Genomic DNA, 13,394 nt, shown 5'->3' on the forward strand with positions numbered 1-13,394 from the left:
GAGTTCAAATATTGGGTCTATCACATATTTACTGCTTATGTAACATGGGCAAAATCACTTCAAATCTTGGTGTATCTGTTTCCTCATCTGTAAATTGGGAAAAATAATACCTCATAGGATTGTTGTGAGGGTTGAGTTGATACATGCCAAGTGTGTAAGCCAATGTGTCTGCTATATAGAATGCTTTATAAATTTTAGTCATTGTTAAGACTTTATATAGAAGGTAAAACTCTTTGGGAAAGGTAAAACAAAGGTTCTTAAAGTGCTGGACACCTGAAGGTTAGGTGGAATTCCGATGAGCAAAAAGGTGAGAAAAAGATAATATTTATAGGCTGTGAGGTTTTATACTTAGGTCCCTGGGGTGGGGAGGGGAGGCAGAGACTTAGAAAATTATATATAGAAACCAAAAATGTTTTTTCTGCATTTTATTGGTAATTCCAACAAAGGGCTTATATACAGTTTTGCCCTGTTTTTCAGCCAGAGCTGCTTGAAAAGGTTATTTTCTAAAATTAGGGTACTAGATATATTAGGAAAGGCTTAGTTTAAGCAAAATTTCTAACACAATCAGTGTTGATTTTGTTTTATAAGTGTATTTGAGGTGGAAAGAGATTGAGTGAGGATGTAGTGAAGGTGGGAGGAGGCTGGTTGCCAGTAAATGTGAGGGTCAGTGGAGAATGAATATAAAAAATGTTGCTAGCAGCTGATGTGGGACAGTGGATTGAGTGTTGGCTTGTGAACCAAGGGATTGCTGGTTCAATTTCCAGTCAGGGCACATGCCTGGGTTGTGGGCCAGGTTCACTGGTGTGGGGCGCATGAGAGGCAACCACACATTGATGTTTCTCTCCCTTTCTTTCTCCATCCATTCCCCTCTGTCTAAAAATAAATAAAATCTTTAAAAATAAATGTTGCTAGCATTTTGTAGAGAGAGGACATTGTTCTGCTGAGGTCTCTGTTAACCTGAGGATTTGAGCTCATGGCTAGCTGAGGGTTTCACTGGTTATTTGAAAGCTTCTGACCTGATCTGACAGTCTCAGCTTAACAGGTCACTTCAGTGCAGGAGTCTTTGTGGCTGCTGCTTTAGATTAGCAGAATATAAAATAGATGACTTTCTAGATAGATGACTTTCTAGAAAAAGAACACTCAGCGTGCACAGAAGTTCAGGGCGCTCTGAGCAGTCTGATTTATATTTATTTAAATGAAATTTATTTTGGTACTTATGTAGCATTATAATGACAATAAAAAAAGGTATTAAAAACACTTAGAGTTTCACAATTCTAAGAGCTCCCTTTCTCCATGGATTTTCTTCAGGTTTCATCCTGAGACATTGATATATACTAAAAGGTATTATAACAACATTAAGACATTTTTTATGAAGTATCTGTCATCTCATCATCTTATTTTAGCTTTTTTTTAAAAAAATTTTCAAAAGTTTTAATTTATTTTTAGATAGAGGGGAAGGGAGGGAGAAAGAGAAGGAGAAAAACAAGGATGTGTGTGAGAGATACATTGATTAGTTGCCTCTCACACACCCTCAACTGGATACGGGGCCTGCAACCCAGGCATGTGCCCTGGCTGAGGATCGAACCATCAACCTTTGGGTTCACAGGCTGGTGCTCAGTCCACTGAGCCACACTAGCCAGGGCCACTTGCCAATACATTATATCGGGCTAAGTATAACCTGATACCTAAAGCAGATGAGGCTAGTACACAAAAGGAAAATTATAAGCCAATTCATTTGTGAATGTAAATACAGAAATTCACCCAAAACACCAGAAGTGGAATTCACTAATACATCATAAGCAAAATTGTGTTTGTCCTAAGAATTCAAGGTTGAGGTAGTATTGGCAGGATAGAAAGCAGTGGAATGACATATTTAAAATACTGAGAGAAAAAATACTGCCAACCAGGAATTCTATACTTGGCAAAACTATCATTCAAGAGCAAAGGAAAAATTAAAACATTCCTAGATCAACAGTAGCAGAGAGAGTTTATTACTAATAAACCTTCCATACATGGAATGCTGGAGGGAGTCTTTTAGGCTCCCTGCCGACCAGTTCAGTTTACTTTTTGGAGTAAGACCAAAGAATATGCATTTTTAATAAACCCTCCTATGGGTTTTTATAAACCATAAAGAAAAGAACAACAAAGGCCTCATAATGAGAAAACGTTTTACCTTCAGCAGACTGGTAAAAACTTTAAAAACAAAAGAAGTCCTATGATATCAAGTGCTCCAGGATTTGGTACAGTCCTCTTCATGGATGTGTAAATTGGTACACTCATTTTAGAAAATAATTTTGGCATTATCTAGTAAAGATGAAGATGTGTGGACCATATAAAGTTGTGCAGACCACTAGCAGAAACTTTTCTATATTTGCAGCAGAAAACATACGTAAGAATGTTTTCATGGGCTGTGAGTAATAACAAAAAACCAGAAACCGTCCATATTTTTATTGAGAGTAGAAAAGATTTAAAAGTGTGTGAAAATGAGTGTGCCAGCGGTGGTGCCAAAATATCAAGTATACTTTCTTCATAAGCCACGTTCATAATTTACAAGGCACATTTTATTTAGGGATATATACATCTGTAAGTAAAACAAAAAAGAAAAGCAAGGAGATCATAAACAGTTGAGTGCAGCGGTTACTCTGACGGTTAGGGGAGAGAGGGACACAAGTTTCAGTGACTTTGGTCATGTGAACTAAAGATGGTTACAAGGATATATGTTTTCTTTTTAATACCTTTTTATTTTTCCATTACAATATTTAGATGTTTATGTAACTTACAAAGTGATCACCCCAAAAACCTAATACCCTTCTGACACCATACACAGTTATTATATTTTTTACTATATTCCCTGTGCTGTACTTTATCCTCATTAAACTGTAAATACCAATTTGTACTTCTTAATCCCTTTATCTTTTTCACCCATCCCCCTAACTCCCCCTCCTATCTGGCAACTCAGAATTTTATCTATTGGGTGTGTTTCTGTTCTGCTTATTCATTTTTTGTTTTTTAGATTTCACCTATGTGAAATCTCTGCCCCTCCTACCAGTCTCTGTGTGGTTTCTTTATATACTTAGTTGTAAGACTTTGGTCCAGCTAGATTTTAGGCAGTTCTGAGTTTAGGCAGTTCTGGTGGTGGTTCTGTAGTTTAGCTATATTTTTGCTGTGGGAGGGAGCAAATACTACATTTACCTATCTGCCATTTGTGTTTTATTATTTTTTAATTTATTGATTTTTTTAAGAGAGAGAGAGAAACATCAGTTTGTTGTTCCACTTCTTTAAGCTTTCATTGGCTGAGTCTTGTATATGCCATGACTGGGGATTGAACCTGCAACCTTGGCTAATGGGGATGACACTCTAACCCAGGGGTATCAGACTCATTTTCACTGGGGGCCACATCAACCTTGTGGTTGCCTGCAAAGGGCTGAATGTAATTTTAGGACTTTTTAAATGTAACTACTCCTTAACAGTTAAGTGAGAGCTGGACTCTGCCACTGGGTAGAAACAAGGTACCAGGCCAGATAAAACAAAGGTGGAGGGCCGGATTTGGCCCTCGGGCCTTGTGTTTGCCACCTGTGCTCTAGCCAACTGAGCCGCCCAACCAGGGCATGTTTTATTTTCTTAACGCCTCATTTATGTTATTTTTACATATACCAAATAATGTTAAAGAGCATATAAAATGTAAAACACCTGCTCTATTCTACTGTTGGAGAGAATGAAAATGTGTGTGTTCTGAGTCAATACAGACCTTTTACCCTCCATAGCATTTATCCGCATCTAACATATACAGTTTTCTTTTTCTTTTTTTGGAAGGTAGGAGTGTGTGTGTCTTTTCCTGCTTGAAAATGAAATCCAAGTTGGTCGGAAGGTTGTGGGTTATTGTTAAGCTGAAAATGAAATCCATTAGGGCAGGGTTTTGTTTTTTTTTTATTATTCTTTTTTAACATTATATGTTACAGTTCCCAAAAAGTGACTGGGGACATAGTACATGCTCAAACAGTATTTGTTGGTTGAGTGAATGAATGTGTATGTATATGTATGTATATTACAAAACCTAGTGGGTGTATATACATGTATTTAAAGATCTGGAATTCCACACACCAAATTAAACTCAGTGGGGGAGTGGGATTAGGGGTAGGGATTGGTTAGATCTGAGTGAATAGAGAATATAGTGCACTTTATATTATATATTGTATTTTTTAATGTAAAGGGGAGGAAACATTTTGAAAACAAGCAGATTGTAAACTGGAAGAAATTTAGCAAAAATCAACATTATTCATAAACAGACCCTTTAATTTTGAGAACTGATTTGGCAAGTTACTGGATTGAAACTAGACTGGATTCTGGAATGACCTCAGCATAATGTGCAACTAGACTGCTAGCACTTTCTATGAGTGTTATTATAGGAGGCTATTGCTAGTATGGATCTCAGAAGAAAGGATCAGTCTGGAGTTGGAGGGCTGTGAACAATTTAAGACATGAAAAGTCATGTGCTAAGCAGTTCGGTATACATGTTATCTGTACATTAATCTTTTGTTTTCATTTAAAACAAAAAGACCAAAATATGACTAGGATTATATACTTGGCTAGATGGAGTAAAATAAGCAGTGTTCTATGGAACTCTTGAAATATCTTGTGTGTAGATAATTGCAATTTAAATTATTTCAGAAGTGCTTTGTGTTCTTCCATTCACTCTTTGTTTAGTGATTCTTCAGCCAAACCCAACAGTCACACAAGCCTGTTGTCCCCCTATTCCTCCCCACCATCAACACCACCCTTTTAGTGATAAAAATACGTACAGTGGAATGGTCTTATCAGGCATTCCTGCACTGCTTTGACACAGTTTTGACACTAATCCTTTCTGGTGGAGCTTCTAAATTAAGAGAAGTATTTAAAAAAAAAATTTGCACTTGTTAGTATGTTTTTATTATTTTTAATCTTTATTATATTTTTTCCATTATCATTTAGTACCCTTATAACCCTGTCACCCAAGCAATCACCACACTGTTGTCCATGACCATGAGTCCTTTTTACTTTTTGCTCAATTTCTACACCCCCTAATCCCCCCGCCCCCACTAGCTGTTATCTGTTCTTCAACTATGAGTCTGTCTCTGTTTTGCTTGTTCAGTTTCTTTGTTAGATTCTATATATGAGTGAAATCATATGGTATTTGTCTTTCTCGGGCTTAATTCACTTAGCATAATATCCTCCAGGTCTTGTTGGAAAGGGTAAAATTTTCTTTTTTATGGCCAAATAGAATTCCACTGTTTAAATGTTTTATAGTTGTTTTATCCACTCATCTATTGATGGACACATAGGCTGCTTTCATATCTTGGTGATTGTATATGATGCTATAATAAACATAGGACTACTTGTGTTCTTTCGAATTAGTGTTTTGGGTTCCTTCCGATATATTCCCAGAAGTGAAATTGCTGAATCAAAAGACAGATCCATTTTTAAATTTTTGAGGAATCTCCATACTGCTCTCCATAGTGGCTGCCACAGTGGCTGCTAACCCTCCATGTGATCTCCATTTCGGTGATTCTGTTCCTGTTCTAGTTGTTTGCTTAGTTTGTTTTTGTTTTTATTTTAGGCTTGGTTGTTGATAGTTGTGAGTTTGTTGTTATTTTACAGTTCACAGTTTTGATCTTCTTTTTCTTAATAAGTCCCTTTAACATTTCATATAATAAGGGCTTGGTGATGATGAACTCCTTTAACCTGACCTTATCTGAGAAGCACTTGATCTGTCCTTCCATTCTAAATGAAAGCTTTGCTGGGTAGAGTAATCTTGGATGTAGGTTTTTGCTTTTCATGACTTGGAATACTTCTTTCCAACCCCTTCTTGCCTGCAAGGTTTCTTTGGAGAAACCAGCTGATAGTCTAATGGGACTCTTTTGTAGGTAACTGTCTCCTTATCTCTTTCTGCTTTTAAGATTCTCTCTTTCCCTTTAATTTTGGGTAATTATGATGTGCCTTGGTATGTTCCTGCTTGGGTCCAACTTCTTTGGGACTCTCTGAGCTTCCTAGACTTCCTGGAAGTCTCTTTCCTTTGCCATATTGGGGGAGTTCTTCATTATGTTTTCAAATAAGTTTTTGATTTCTTGCTCTTCCTCTTCTCCTTCTGGCACCCCTATGATTTGGATGTGGGAATGTTTAAAGCTGCCCTGGAGGCTCCTAAGTCTCTCCTAATTTTTTTTTGAATTCTTATTTCTTCATTCTGTTCTGGTTGACTGTTTATTTCTTCCTTCTGGTCCAAAGCATTGATTTGAGTCCTAGGTCCTTCCATTCACCATTGGTTCCCTGTACATTTTTCTTTATTTCACTTTTCATAGCCTTCACTGTTTCTTCTATTTTGTGACCATATGCAACCATTTATGTGAGCATCCTGATTACCAGTGTTTTGAACTCTGCATAGGCTGGCTATCTCTTCATCACTTAGTTGTATTTTTTCTGGAGCTGTGATTTCTTCTTTCATTTGGGTCATTTTTTTTTCTTGTATCAGCATACCTGTTACATAGTAAGAGGCAGAGCCTTAAGTATTCACCAGGGTGGGGCAACCCATGTTGGCTCCTTGTGATGCTGTATGTGGAAGAAGGGTCCGAGAGGGAACAATGCTGCTTGTTCAGTGCTCTGCTGGTTTTCAGTCACTGCCTCTGCTACCCACAAGCAAATTGGGCCCTTCTGGTGCTGATTCCTGGGTGGGTGAGTTTGTATACATTGTAGGACCCCGTAGGTCTCTGCAACAAACTCTCCTGTGAGGCTGGGAGTTTCTTCTGCCGCAACATCCCCCACAGATTTTTACAGTCAGAGGTTCTGAGGCTTTATTTCTCTGCACTGGAACCCTAGATTACGCGGTCTGTTTTGCTTCACCAGCTGCTGCCTCTCCCTGTCTGCCAGCTGCCGCTTTGCCAGGGGTCCTTTGTGCCCGACTGCCCGTCTTGCTCCTCCTACGGGTCTGGATGAATGTTCCTTCTTTAACTCCTTGGTTGTCGGACTTCCGTACAGTTCAGTTTTCTGTCAGTCCTGTTTTGTTTTTAATTTGTTGTTGTCCTCCTCTTGGTTGTTCAAGGAGGCACAATGTGTCTACCTATGGCTCCATCTTTGCTGGAAGTCTCAATTTGGTTTTAATTTGCTTTTCTCTGATGATTTGTGACACTGAGCATCTTTTCATATGTCTTGGCCATCTGTATGTCCTCTTTGTAGAAGTGTCTATTCAGATCCTTTGCCCATTTTTTAATTGGGTTGTTTGTTTTCCTGGTGTTGAGTATTATAAGTACTTTATAAATTTTGGATATGAACCCCTTATCAGCTGTATCAGCAGATATGCTCTCCCATTCTGTGGCTTGTCCTTGTATTTTGTTGATGATTTCCTTTGCTGTGCAAAAACTTTGTAGTTTGATGAAGTCCCATTTGTTTATTTTTCCATTTTTTTCCCTTGCCTAGAGAGATGTATCTAGTAAAAAATTGCTATGAGTAATGTCTGAGATTTTTCTACCTATGTTTTCTTCTAGGATTTTTATGGTTTTGGGTCTAACATTTAAGTTCTTGATCCATTTTGAATTCTTGTACGTGGTGTAAGAAGGTGGTCAAGTTTCATTTTTCTGCACATATCTGTCCAATTTTACCAACACAATTTAGCCCATTGTACCTGCTTGTTTCCTCTGTTGAATATTGACTATAAAGGTGTGGATTTTTTCTGGGCCCTCTATTCTCTTCCTTTAATCTGTGTATCTGTTTTTATACCAGTACCAGGCTATTTTGGTTACTATGACCTTGTAGTACAGTTGGATATTAGGTAGCATGATTCCTCCAACTTTGTTCTTCTTTCTCAGCATTGCTGTTGCTATGCAAGGCCTTTTGTGATTCCATATACATTTTTGAAATATTCTAGTTCTGTGAAATACATCATTGGAATCTTGATAGGAATTGCATTGAATCTATGGATTGCTTTGGGGAGTATGGACATTTTAATTTTAATGACATTAATTTGTTCTGTCCATGAACATGGCATTTGCTTCCACTTACTTATATCTTCAATTTCTTTCTTCAGTGTCTCTTAACTTTCCAAGTATAGGTCTTTTATATTCTTGGTTAGATTTATTCCTAGGTATTTTATTCTTTTTGAAGAAATTATTAATGGGATTGTCTTTCTTAATTTCCCTTTGTTAGCTCATTATTGGCATATAAAAATGCAACTGATTTCTGAGTATTAATTTTGTATCCTGCTACTTCGTTGAATTTATTGATCAGTTCTAGTAGTTCCTTGGTGGAATCTTTGGGGATCTCTGTGTACAGTGTTATGTCCCCTGCAAATAAAGACAGTTTACTTCTTCCTTTCCAATTTGGATGCCCTTTATTTTTTCTTCCCATTTGATTGTTATGGCTAGGACTTTCCAGTACTATGTTGAATAAGAGCAGTGAAAGCAGGCATCCATGTCTTGTTCCCGATCTTAAGGGGAATGCCTGTAGTTTTTGCCTGTTGAGTGCAATGCTAGCTAGCAGTGGGTTTGTCATATATGGCCTTTATTACGTTTAGGTTTGCTCCCTCTATTCCCACTTTGCTGAGACTTTTTACCATAAATGGGTGCTGGGTTTTATCAAAGGCTTTTTCTGCATCTATTGATATAATCACGTGGTGTTTATCTTTCATTTTGTTTATGAAACAAACATAAACAAAATGGTGAATCATATTTATTGTTTTGCAAATGTTGTACCATTGTACCATCCTTGTATTCCCAGGGTAAGTCCCACTTGATCATGGCATATGCCCTTTTTTTTTTTAAGATTTTATTTATTTATTCTTAGAGAGGGAAGGGAGGGAGATAGAGAAAGAGAGAGAGAAACATCAATGTACAGTTGCTGGGAGTTATGGCCTGCAACCCAGGCATGTACCCTGGCTGGGAATCGAACCTGCGACACTTTGGTCCACAGCCCGTGCTCAATCCACTGAGCTATGCCAGCCAGGGACATATGCCCGTTTTGATGCATTGCCATATTCGGTTTGCCAATACTTTGTTGAGGATATTAGCATCCATGTTCATCAGTGATATTGGTCTATAATTTTCTTTCTTTGTAGTGTCTTTATCTGGAATTAGGATAATGCTGGCCTTGTAAAATGAATTTGTGAGTCTTCCCTCTTCTTGAATTTTATGAAATAGTCTGAGAAGGAAAGGCATTAGTTCTTGGAATGTCTGGTAAAGTTCACCTGTAAAGCCATATGGTCCAGGGCTTTTGTTTGTTGGGAGTTTTTTGATTACTGCTTCAATTTCATTAGCTATAATAAGAGAAGTATGTTTTAGAAATCTGTCTCCACTTTGTGGTGATGATGCTTTTTTACAAGTGTGGAAATACATATGTTTTATTTAAATCTTACTATTTTATAGTGGAAATGTGAATGTCATTAAAATAAGGGTTATAATGTTGATCTGAAGGATTGATTGTGCTTAGTATAGAAGTCCATGATTGCCTTTGGCTCATGTTTTTATTGCAAAGGGGTTCAGACCCTGGACTGTGTGGCTCCGTTGGTTGGAACATGGTCCTGTAGACCAAATGTTGCTAGTTTGATTTCTTGTCAGGGCACATACCCAGGATGTGGGTTCAATCACCAGTTGGGGTGCAAACATGAAGTCAGCAAGTCTATGATTCTGTCTCTCTCTTTCTCTCTCTTCCATTGTCTCTAAAAGCAATGGGGAAAAAAAAGTCCTCAGATGAGGATTAAAAAGGAAAAAAATGTGTTTGGCCATTGGCCTTTAATTTCTCTATGAAGGAAATTAAGTTTTGCAATATGTAAGGTTTTCCCCCCTTTTCATGAACTTGAAAGACTTGTTCCTCTTTCCTCTTACTGTTCTTAAAACTATAATGTGGTTTATTTCTGTTTTTTAATAGCTCTGGCGCAATTTGGACCATGCGATGATTATACAAGATTTTAGACCATTTCTAAGTAGCAGTCCACTGGATCAAGATAATAGAGCCACTGAGAGACCCCAAACTCACACTGACTTCTGGGGACCAAGTCGACCTCCTCGGCTGCCAATGACTCGGAGATACAGATCACAAGGAAGTACTCGTCCTGATAGATCCCCAGCTATTGAAGGGTGAGTGCAAAGATGTTGTTACAAGGGTAGTTTCAATGAAAGACGTATTAGCTTAAGCTAATTTTTATAAGGTAGAATGAAGATACATCTAAATTGAATGTCTCTATACCCAACTTGTACCAGTTAGTGAATGATGATAAAGTCAGGGTGATAAAACTAATGATATAGGTCTCTGGTTAACATTTTTATTTATGTCTCAGAATCATACAGGTTTGTGTATCAGAATTTCAGAATATACTGAAAAGGAATCAAATATATTGCATGACATTAGGATTCAAAAAGACACAGCAGATTGGAGCAATGGACTTAATATGAATTTTAATAGGAATAAACATAGAGTCTTGTGACTGCTGAAAACATTCATGCAACAAATTTCTATTGAGCCTTTTATAGCAGGGTATTTGTACGAGACACTAGGGATATAATGGAGAGCAAAACACCAGTTAGTGGTAGCCCCTCATCTCATGGATCTTCTTTAGTAGGGATAATAAACAAATTTTAAAAATATTTACTATACGGCCCTGGCCGATTGACTCAGTTGGCTGTAGCATTAATCCATACACAAAAAGGTTGTGGTTTCGATTCCCAGTCAGGGCACATAACTAGGTTGTAGGTTTGATCCCTGGTCAGGGTGCATATGAGAGGTAACCCCTCGATGTTCCTCTCCCTTTCTCTTCCTTCCTCTCTCTCTCAAATCAATAAACATACCCTCAACTGAGGATTTTTTTAAAAAAAATTTTACCACATGTGCTGGATTGTGCTTCATGTTTTATCTCCTTATCTCTTTTAATCCATATGAATTAGTAGTTACTATTGCTGTTCTCTTTTTATGTAAGAATAAACTAAAACTTGGTGAAATGAAGTAAACTGGATCAGTGGTGGATTCATGCACTCAGGAGTACATGAACCTAGGGCTACACTATCTGATACCACAGTCATTAGCCACATGAGCTTATATCAGTTTACATTACAAGTTAACAACACTCAAAATTCTTCAGCCACACTAACCACATTTTAAGGACTGAGTAGCCACAGATAGCTAGCAGTCCACATTTCACAGCCCAGATTATAGAATATTTCTGTCATCTTACACTCCTGTTTGGGCAGTGTTTTCTAGAGCCTACACTTGTCCCATGTACACACCTTCTAGATTTTACTATTAATATTTTATTATACTTGCTTTATCACACATACATACATCTATTTGTCTATTAGTTTTCTTATGACATTCCTTCTTAGGAAAATTATAGGATATGGAAATCCAATTTAATGGGATTGTTTAGGACAAAGGCCAATGAAATACTAGATTGTTTTAATAACTTCTATGCTCAGAGGTAAATCCACTGTGTCCTGTGACACTCAAATTGCCTGTAGATTAGCCCTGACTGGTGTGGCTTAGTTGGTTGGGCATCATCCTGCAAAGCAAAAGGTTGCTGGTTTGGTTCTAGGTCAGGGTATATGCCTTGGTTGCGGGTTTGGTCTCTGATTGGGGCGTGTATGAGAGGCAACTAGTTCCTGTTTCTAACATCAGCGTTTCTCGCTCTCTTTCTCCTTCCCTCTCCCTCTCTCTAAAAATAAATAGATAAACATCTTTATATTACCTGTAGATTACTTTCCCTTCTCTGCCTGGTGTAGTCACCATTGTTGAACTCCTGAACTTACAGTTCCTCTAAACTTTTACCTCTTTTTTTTCCCCAACCACCCAAAATACTGCCAGTTTTGGATTAGTTCTGTTGTCAGTCTACTTTCCCTTGTTCCTACATCACAGTATGGTGGCTAAGTACTGCTAGAGGAAAATCATTTAAATGAGTGCATTGTTGTCCCTTCAGCTGGTAAGTGTACTTAATTTTTATTAGATGGTCAGTACTTTTCATTAGTTTTTTAATTTCCATTCTCCTCACCAAATATTTTGAAGTAACACAATTTTACTCTCTAAAGTTTCTATCCAGTAGCTGATTTCAGCAGCTGAGTTGTATTCTTCATTATGAAAATTGGTGCCTTAGGCATGAACTTACCAAATCTCTGTGCCCAACTTTTTGTATACCAATATTTATTTCTCCCTCTAGTCTCTTCAGATGAGGTGTCCTTTTTGGGGATGGGGGTAGTAACTCTGTCAGTCCATATTTCTGATCCATTCCTCTGACCTATTTCTCCTCGGATTTCATATCATTCATTTTCTTCTTCCTGCTCCTTCCCTTTTCTCCCTTAACTGTTTCTCGCTTGATCATATTTCTCCCTGCCCCCCCAACACATATATACTTTAGCTCTGTGGTTTTCAAATCTGGTTATACATTAGTGTTATTGAGGATTTATTTTATTTTTAATCTTCACCTGAGTATATGTTTATTGATGAGAGAGGGGGAGAGGGAGAGAGAGAGAGAGAAAGAGAGAGAGAGAGAGAGAATTTAATGTGCAGAGAAACATTGACTGGTTGCCTCCCATATACACCCCTACTAGGGATTGAACCCACAACCTAGGTATGTGTCTTGACTGGGTATTGAACCCCCAACTTTTTAGTATATGGGACGACACTCCAACCAATGAGCCATCCAGCTAGAGTGCTGAAGATACAATTTAAAATACTGATACCTCCTTCCCCGCACCTCAGGATTCTGATTTAATTATTTTGTGTGTAGTGCAGGCATTGATAATTTTTTTAATATATTTTATTGATTATGCTATTACAGTTGTCCCATTTTCCCCACTTCACTCCCCTCCACCCTGTACACCCTCTCCCACCCATATCCCCCCCTTTAGTCATGTCCATGTGTCATACTTACAAGTTCTTTAGCTTCTACATTTTCCATACTATTCTTACCTTCCCCCTATCTATTTCAACCTACAATCTATGCTACTTATTCTCTGTACCTTCCCCCCCACCCCTCCTCCCACTCCCCTGTTGCTAACCCTCCATGTGATCTCCATTTCTGTGGTTCTGTTGCTGTTCTACCTGTTTGCTTAATTTCTTTTGGTTTTGCTTTAGGTGTGGTTGTTAATCATTGTGAGTTTGCTGTCCTTTTACTATACATGTTTTTTCTTTATCTTCTTTTCTTAGGTAAGTCCCTTCAATATTTCATAAAAGAAGGGCTTGGTGATGATGAACTCCTTTAACTTGACCTTATTTGAGAAGCACTTAATCTGCCCTGCCATTCTAAATGAAAGCTTTGCTGGATAGAGTAATCTGGGATATAGGTCCTTGTCTTTCATGACTTGGAATACTTTCCAGCCCCTTCTTGCCTATAAGGTCTCTTTTGAGAAATCAGCTGACAGTCTGATGGGAACTTCTTTGTAGGTGACTGT

At 37.9% G+C, this 13,394-nt stretch overlaps 1 protein-coding gene across 1 annotated transcript in view; it reads left to right on the forward strand.

Moving 5' to 3' along the window:
• RNF115 (ring finger protein 115) overlaps positions 1 to 13,394 on the forward strand; it is an 80,860-nt gene that overhangs the window by 41,169 nt on the left and 26,297 nt on the right. The window contains exon 4 of the mRNA XM_045816488.1: positions 9,886 to 10,094. Within this exon, the coding sequence (XP_045672444.1) occupies positions 9,886 to 10,094 (209 nt within the window). The remainder of the gene's footprint in view (positions 1 to 9,885; positions 10,095 to 13,394) is intronic.

The sequence above is a fragment of the Phyllostomus hastatus genome, unplaced genomic scaffold, assembly GCF_019186645.2.
Source record: "Phyllostomus hastatus isolate PE091 unplaced genomic scaffold, TTU_PhHast_1.1 phas_scaffold_216, whole genome shotgun sequence".
In the NCBI taxonomy this organism is placed as follows: domain Eukaryota; kingdom Metazoa; phylum Chordata; class Mammalia; order Chiroptera; family Phyllostomidae; genus Phyllostomus; species Phyllostomus hastatus.